Source organism: Cryptosporidium hominis (assembly GCF_000006425.1).
Source record: "Cryptosporidium hominis TU502 chromosome 5 CHRO015063, whole genome shotgun sequence".
In the NCBI taxonomy this organism is placed as follows: domain Eukaryota; phylum Apicomplexa; class Conoidasida; order Eucoccidiorida; family Cryptosporidiidae; genus Cryptosporidium; species Cryptosporidium hominis.
Genome location: NW_667152.1, coordinates 1 through 8,975, shown reverse-complemented (window position 1 = coordinate 8,975; position 8,975 = coordinate 1). Strand labels below are relative to the sequence as shown.

Below are 8,975 nucleotides of genomic sequence, written 5' to 3'. Positions count from 1 at the left end.
TTGTCCATATTATAATCTTATTGAAAGTGGATTTAAAGCTATGACTAGAACTTCCTTGTATCATCCTTTAGTTTCACTTGATCATATGAAATGGATGAGAGGTATTTGGAATCTGATCACCTTTAAGATTTTTGGTAATAGCTCAAGTAAATACCCTAAGGAGGAATATGAGTCGATTCTTTTCAAGATTTTAAGTCAAGCAATGAAGTCAATATTAACTTTTTACTTGGAAGTGGGCCAGGTATTATTTATATGGGATTTTGAACTGAAAGAAAATAATATTAATATTGAAGTTGATAACAAAATTGTCAAAGATGAAACCATATTCATATTTAACTTAAATCAAATTGTCCAAGAATTCATTGAATTTATTTCTAATCTACCAAAAGAATATTTCTGCTCAAATGATGGAGTTTGCGAGTACATTTCAATTCTCTCTTCAATAATTAATATAGGACTAGAACTTGATCATGGAAAAATTTTGGGTACCCATAAATTTTATTATGATAGATCTTTTATCAACTTGGTGCTTTCTATAGCTCATTTTTTGCAGGGAATCAAAGAACTTGAGATATTTCAACCATTTCAAGAAGAAAATACTAAACTTCTTGAATCTTACTTTATACTTAACTTTATACTCTGTAAATCCTATTATTTGCTCAATATTGTTGGTAATTACCATCAACTTGAGATAAAAGACCAAAGTCTTATTAGGGAATTGAGCTCAAACTTTATTGAATGGATAATTTCTCAAAGTAACTTACATATGGATAAATTTTTGATATTCTTTTCAGAACAAACCATTAAAACTTTATATTTTGACTTGATCCCAAGATGGATTACTCAGAAAAATAAATACCGAAGAATTGGTTTATCCCATAATAGTAATCCTGAAATAATGTTCTTGACCTTACTTAGAAATCTATACAAATACGCTTTTTTGGATGGTCAGAATGATCTCCCAATTAATGAAACTCTTAACCAAGAAGAAATAGCCAAACTCTTGTCCAATTTTTATTTTTGCTGTCTTTACTTTCATAGATTAGATTCAATGGCTAGAAAAGAAACTTTAAAAGACAAAATTGAGCTTCAAGAATGTGATGAAGAAATGATTCTGTCCTTTTTACCATGTTTACGTATAACTAATGCCTACAAATATGCCAAGTACTTTGCAGTTATTAGAAGATACAAGATTTCTAGAGCGATTTTCGAATCAATAAAGCTCTACACTCTTGAAAGTCGTGCTTGGATTCATATTTTAGTATATATTACCCAATTTTATGATTGTATTATGTCATTTTTAAGAACTAATGAAGCTTCTGAATATCAAAGTAACTCATCTTTACAATTAACTTTGCAAAAAGACCTTGTTATACAACTCAGGTACATCATAAGAAATATCGAATCTGACTTCAAATTTATTAACAACTCCAATATCTGCTTCTTTTCGAGTATATATTTCTTAGCAATCCATAAGATTAATGAATTTCTCTCAAAAAGCTTCAATTCAAGATTCAATGATGAATCAGATAATCAACAAATTGACCATTTTGTAACTCTTTCTTATTTAGTGGACATTCTTAAGACTTTATTTGGACTTGCAAATATCGCAAAACCTATTTCCACACATACCTACCAAATTATAACTCAAATTTATTGGTCATTTAAAAAGATTACTCTGAAAGTTCTTATTTCTTATATGAAATTTGCAATGGAATCCTTCTCTGAAATAGAAGATAACCCAAACAATCAAAAATCTATTAATAAGAGCTCAGACTTATTAAAACAGACTCTGCTCTTGGCCTTGGGCCAAAAAATACCCAAATTTAATATTCTTGTTGAAAAAAGTTTTATTGATAATGCTTTCAATATATTCAAACTTATTGAATTTAACACTTTTCCCCAGGTAAAGTGGCAGTTTGTTCGAAGAAATGTTAGTTCCGAAAACCTTGCAAACATTTTTCTATTAAACCTAAGAAAACATCCAAATGATCTTTTGACTTCTCTTTCAAAGAATCCTCGCAAACCCGGTGAAAAATCGTCCTTTTCACTAGTTTATCTCCGAAACTCCGTCCTTAATAATGATAATCCTTCTTCATCTTCTTCGTCAGAAAACCACTCAAAATTCCCCGAAAATGCTTATTCTATTGACTTAGAGTCCCGCCTGTGGCAGAATGTCAGACCTGACACAATTTTGCATGCATGCATGCATTTACTTGCGCATGTGGGGAGGTTCCCGCCCATACTGCTTGTACAGAAGACTCTTCCACATATTTACTTAAGGGGTGAAATTCTGGGTTTACAGAACAACAAAGATTGTGTTACTCCTTCAGGAACTTCTTCTGAAACTACAAATGTGGGTAATGACCACCAAGTGGTTCCAGTATTGAAACTATTTGGATTCTTTAAAAGTGGTTTCCAAAAGAATTTATCGGAAGAGTGCTATTGGGTTAGGATAAAGCTTTCTTATTTGTTTAAAGAGGGTGAAGAGCTTCCAGCTTCACATATTTTGGACTTATCTATAACTGAAGCTCACTTTTCTTGGGCGCAACCAATTGTAAGAATTCCAAATGCTCAAAAACTTAAAATTATTTCAGTACCTTTAAATCGGTACAAGATTTGTATCGGAATTCCTTATACAACCTTTATCAACATCCTTTAAGTAATGACCAAATGTTTAGGAGTTTTTTCTCCTCGAATTGGCGCCAAAGTTTGCGCATGCATTTCAGACTTGAATTAGGCTTGCAAAGCTCCATATGCTAAAGTTTAGAATCTTTAGATTAACAAACCTTAATCTTAATCTTCTCATTCACAACAAATATAAACTGAAAAGAAAGAAAAGTCTTAGCTTAACTAATTTATACTGGCATAAATATAAACTTAACTTGTCCTAATCTAATGGCTAGGCTTAGCTTCCTCACATTAAAGCTACTGTAAGATTTCTCAATTTAATATATAATATAATAGTAATGTAGTGTTGGAGAATTATATACTTTTCCAATACTGAATTGATAATTTCTTATAATATTAAAAAAGTAAAAAACTGATATTTAGGTGGTGGAAGTAGTGGTAGCCATGGTAAAAGTAATACATACTTTCAAGTTATGCATAGTACCGATTAATAATATAATGCTCATTTTCCAAGAAATGGCAAAGTCTCTATTTGCGTTTTTATCTCCTATTACTCCTCCTTTCCCATCCTCCTCTTTCTGCTAATGACCTACTCTCTCTATAAGAATTCTTAGACCCTCTTGAGCCATTATTACCACTGCTACCGCCTCCACCGGAGCTTCTACCTTCCCATGGCTTTTCCTTTGACGAATTTGAAGAAAATTTACCCAAATCTTTCCTAACATGTTTAGAAGATGACTTCCTTTGAGGACTTCTACTCCTAGAACTTTCACTAGATGATCTATGTTTCTTCAAAGAAGATTTGCTAGACTTTCCATACTCTAAAGAATTCCCGCCTAGAATAGTAGATCCTCCCGAAGATTTCTTACTATGAGCACCGCTTCCTCCTCCGCTCCCTCTCTCAGAGCCTTCCTTCATATTAGAAGTTACCATTGATGGCCCTCCTGATCCTTTATTCGTTGAACCTTTTTCCTGATCTCCACTTCTATCTCTTTCCCAATCTTTCTCTCTGTGTCTTTCCTTTTCAGACCTCTCAGCCTTAATATCTCCCTTATCTACCCGATCTCTGTCGTTCTTTTCTCTATTTCTATCCCTATTTCTATCTCTTTCTCCTCGCTCTCCTCGTTCACCTCTTTCTCCTCGATCTCTGTCTCTATCTCTATCTCTATCTCTGTCTCTATCTCTATCTCGATCTCGATCTCCTCGATCTACACGTTCCCCTCTTTCTCCTCTTTCTCCACGATCTCCACGATCTCCACGATCTCCTCGCTCGCCTCTTTCTCCTCTTTCACCACGATCTCCTCGTTCCCTGTCTCTCTCAAGCTCACCTCCTCTTTCCGTGCGATCTCCTCCTCTTTCTCTATAATCACGTCTTTGGCCAGAAAACCTTCTGCTACTTTGGCCACCTCCTCCTGATCCAGATCCTTGTCCTCCGCCAGTATTGAAATGTTCGTTATCATCCCTAAATGAATTAACCATATCTCCATTATTACTTTCACATCCTCCGCTTTGTCCTGTTGAGTGGTGCTCAGACAAACCATGTTCATATTTAACAGACTTAGATCCACGTCCGCTATTACTATATTGATAACTCTCTTCCATACTTTGATTATTATTATTATTAGAATTGTTATAGTTACTACTCAAATTTGGTCCTGAGCTACTATCATGACTCTTTTTTAATCCCTTATTTGGATGGTCTCCCAAAGCAGAATTTGTATGGTGATTGGCATTATGAGATAAAGTTGAATCTTTCATTTCTCCATTGTTTGCTCCTCCAATATCTTCATCAAAGTGATTTAATTGATCTGAATCGCTTTCAATATTAACATAATTTGAATTGGTAATACCGGCATTATTAGAAATATTGTTAAAGTTGGATCTTGCCTTGGATGAAGGATGTTTGGTTGAAGAAGCCGTTGCTGCTGGTCTGTTTTGAAGTCTAGATGGAGGAATTAGATCTTTTAAATGCTTAAGTGCTTCAACATATAAAGGAGGAAACCAAGACGGAGTACCATCAGGGAAGTAGTATGATGCATAATCAGCAAATCTAGGCTGTACAAAACCAACAATAGTGCCTGTCTCTGGTTGGATCTCTAGACCTGCAGTCTGTACATCAACTCCAACTAATTGGCATATCATTGCCAAAATCTCCTCAGTAATAATTCCGCCCCTACTCCAATGAGGAGTAATATTATCCAAAGCAATATGTAACTCTCCGTGAAGAGGTAAAGGAACCACATATAATGGGCGGCCCTCAAACTTATTTGCAAAGCTTGCTGATATGCCTTGTAGTGCTTTAGGAGCACTATCTGAATTAACATATTCAATCAAACAAATTCCCAAAGACCTTCCATCCTTAGGCCTTTCTATTATCCTCACTGCTCTTATAGCTCCAAATTCAGTAGCTAGCTCACGTACATGTATATCATTAATCCACCACATTAGATTTGAAATAACTATGATTGATCCCACTCGAGTCATAGCTCCTCCTGTTCCTGGATCAGGGTTCACTCTCTCAGGTAATTCTGGGGGAGATCCAAGAAATACTACTCGGTCTCTTCTTACAAATGAGACAGATTTACTAGCTTTTGGAGCCATTGAAACTCCTTTACCATATGGAATGTTTGTGTAACTCCTGCTGTTAACCTCCTCTGCAAGTATTACTCCTCCTAGATCCTCCTCTTCTTCCTCCTCCTCAAGTATTGTAGTTGAAGCAATACCTTTTTCATTGTCTTGAATTTCACCATGAAAATCCTCCCCTTCATGTCTAGCTTTCAATCCAGCAACTCCTGATCTTGAAACTAAGTCAAATCCTTCTTGATTAGTGCCAGAATAAGCATTGTTTTCTCTTTGATTTTGATGTAAATGTCCCAATTCACGGCCCAAACTGATATCTGACATGGAAACATCCTCTATGCCATGATAATTTCCTCCAGATGCAACCCCATGCTTAGTTAAATCTTCATTCAATAATTCACTGTCTCGATGGTCAGCCTCACGAGCCATATTAGATTCAGCTGCCACCATAGAACCCTGAATTGGAGCCGATGAAGATGTCTTTTCCGATGATATTGGAACTACTCCTAAACCTGCATACCAATCATCCTCATCAATATTGTCACAATCCCTATTGTCCATTTTATCGATTTGTTCCTCAAAACAAACAATAGCCTTGTCTTTCTCCAATAATTCCACTTAGTTGAGCAAACTCAACTCAAACTCCGCAAAGGAAAAAATAAATGTTTCCTCTTATCCTCAAACTTCCTTTATCCGCCCTCTCTATCTTGAAAGATCCAACAAATCTCAATTAATATTCCAATTTTTCTCCTCTTCTTTTTCTTTACATTATAATTAGTTTGATAAAATAATTTTTGTGGCGGTCTCAATTGGCGCCAATAAGGAATTTTATTTAAAGTCAATTTTGATAAACTGGTAACGGCTAAAAATAAAGATTATCAGAATAAATACGTAAGAACTGGTTATATTTTGATTCATTGTTTTGAGTTTTGATATTCTAGGGCTTATATCCAGTATTCATTTTAAGTAGCTTGTTTAATAAGGAAGGAATAATGAAGGAGGAAGATGAAGGAATACCAGAGCCAACAAACTTAGGAAATGTATCAGCATCTCTTGAAGACTTGGAGGAAAACTTTGAGGGAAGTAATGTAGTGAATAAGAGTTATGCCCAGAGAAGAAGGTATGAGATGTGCAAGAATGGAGACCTGGTGGTTTTGTTTGGAGGATACGAAATGGTTATACAGGTCTTTCTGGAACAAAATGGAAGAACTCAGACTAGAAATGGGGTCTTCTTACATAATGAGATTATTGGGAAGAATTTTGGAAGTCGAATATTCGATACATCCAAATCAAAGTGGATGGTAGTTTTGAAACTTTCTCCTGAACTTATTTCAATTTCCCTCAATCATCGTACCCAAATACTTTACCAGGCTGACATTTCATTAATATGTGTGCTCTTGGATGCATCCCCTGGAAAAAACATTATTGAAGCTGGAACTGGAAGTGGGTCTCTTACTGTTTCATTATGTAGGTCAACAAATCCTGGTGGAGCTGTTTATACTTTCGAGTATGATCAGAAACGCCATTTGGAATCTATCCAAGACTTTCAAAAATATGGTATTTCCAATGTTGTCTGCCAGCATAGAGATGTATGCAAGGACGGCTTTATATCTCCTCTTTTAGATATTACGAAAACCACTATTCATGGAATTTTTCTTGATCTTCCCTCCCCATGGATTGCCATTAAACATGCAGACCAAGTTCTCCAAAAAGGAGCAAGTATTGTAATTTTCTCGCCATGTATTGAACAGGTATCCAAGAATTGTAATGAGCTTAACTTACTCAAATATATCCATATAAGAACTTTTGAAGTACTCTATAAACCTTGGGGAATTGTTAGAGGATCTTCAAAAAAGTTCCCTACAAAAGGTCTAAGGTATCAACTTCCAATGAGAGGCCATACAGGTTATTTGTCTTTTGCTATTAAATCATAAAATGTGATCTCATAGTAATAAAAACATTTCTCTCATTTTTTTTATTGAGCTCATATTGTTTAAACAATATATATTATTATTCATGTATTATGCAATTTACCGATGGAATTCAAAATAAAAGGGAAAAAAGAAGCCATAACTTTTTTTTTCAATAGATTATAAGAATTATCTTTCAATTCAATCCCAATCAATTTATTTTTTTCTTTCTCTTAATCCGATTTTAAATTTTCGATCAAAAATTGCATGCATGCAATTTGAGACAGGCTATTATTTTTATTATTACGGTATTGAATTAATAAAGGTTTTTCATTACTTTGTTTCCCTTCATGATCTTTTCAACTATTATACCATTTTAGGTAATATTAGTTTTCTTATAAACAAGTATTAATTATAATGCAATTAAATCCTTAAATATTAAAAATATATATATTTATATATTACACTTATTTCAAGCCTTGCTTTTCCATTATTGCATATTTTGTCCCCCTCATTGCCAAAATCGAATTAAGCGGGAAATTTGATTTGTTTAGAAAAAAAATATATTTATCTGAATGCAAAAGTAAATTAAACGAATAAATCTGAATTCCAACAAGTACATGAGCTGCCAAATAACTCGAGTTACCAAAGAGATTAGTTCGATTATTCAACGTTTCTCTTGTCCAAACCTTCGTTCATACTTCGACAGAAACGTAAGTTTAAATCTCTCATTTATCTAACATAAACTGAAGCTATTCTTCCTTTAAACCAAACTGGAATTCACCATTTTTAAATCAACTGATTCTTTTTTTTAAACTATTTTTATTTTGTTAAAATTCTTCTTCTTTCCTTTTTAAATCCAAAGTTCCTTGCACTTTATAATAGGTATCATGTAAAGCTTAACAAAGATCTCAAAACAAAGAATGAGTTTTGTAAGGAACTCAATGATTACAAAGAAATGCTTGAAAGACAAACCACAATTAGTAATATTTATTATACTGGAATGCTCAATACCACTAAATAATTTGCTTTAGTCATTATAATTCTTTATAATTGTAATAACTCAACTAACACTCTTCTTTCGCTCTCTCTCTTTTCCTCTCTATCTTTGTCTCTATTTCTTCACATCTTACACACACACTCTCTCTTTATCTCCTATTCATTTCCTTATCATCTCAATTCTTCTTCTCTTTTTCCAGAACTTTCTCACAAGCACGTACAATCTTTATATTTTTATTACACATATTTCAAAAAGGCTAAAATTTAGTTTCCCGCCCAATCGACTCTGACTTATTCTCGTTACATTTTAAACGTGTATATAAATATTATATATTATAGGCAATATATATATTGAAAGGTATTTTATGCGTGAGATAGATAGATCGGTCATATATATTGAATAAGACAATTCTCTTGCATTGATCTTGCTAATTCCAAAAGCAGTAATTGAGAATTTGGAACGCAAATTGAGATTCTGGAAATTGCTCTCAAAATTCAAATAATTTGAAAGTTATGTGATCTTTCAATCCCACACACTCAAGACTGGTTGTTTAATTCTTACCAATACATTAGTGAGGAGTTTAATAACAATTAGTTGAATAAATACTGAGCATTGAGATTTCTTATATGAAGTTCTGAANATTGGTGGAAAGGTTAATTGATTCTACTAAAGATGAGTAATATATGTATTGAACCAGAACTTGAAGGATGGAAGGAATTTTTGGATGAAAAACTTACAGAAAATATACTTAATACTGGTTACTTATGCTTGGAAATCCCAGAAAGTTTCAAATTATTAAAAGTGACCCCTGAAAATAGGTTACATTACCAATATGGCGTAATGTACCCTCCTTG

At 33.7% G+C, this 8,975-nt stretch overlaps 3 protein-coding genes across 3 annotated transcripts; 2 read left to right on the top strand and 1 right to left on the bottom strand.

Annotated features, from left to right (window-relative positions):
- Positions 1-40: 40 nt before the first annotated feature.
- Chro.50133 (hypothetical protein) lies at positions 41-2,662 on the top strand. The annotated part of the gene is made up of 1 exon (XM_660920.1): positions 41-2,662. One exon carries the CDS (start codon positions 41-43, stop codon positions 2,660-2,662), a length of 2,622 nt encoding a protein of 873 aa, XP_666012.1.
- A 509-nt stretch (positions 2,663-3,171) lies between these two features.
- Chro.50132 (hypothetical protein) lies at positions 3,172-5,772 on the bottom strand. Its single annotated transcript, XM_660919.1, has 1 exon — positions 3,172-5,772. The coding sequence occupies one exon, from the start codon at positions 5,770-5,772 to the stop codon at positions 3,172-3,174; it is 2,601 nt and encodes an 866-aa protein (XP_666011.1).
- Positions 5,773-6,203: 431 nt separating this feature from the next.
- Chro.50131 (hypothetical protein) lies at positions 6,204-7,145 on the top strand. The annotated part of the gene is made up of 1 exon (XM_660918.1): positions 6,204-7,145. The coding sequence occupies one exon, from the start codon at positions 6,204-6,206 to the stop codon at positions 7,143-7,145; it is 942 nt and encodes a 313-aa protein (XP_666010.1).
- The last annotated feature ends 1,830 nt before the right edge of the window (positions 7,146-8,975 follow it).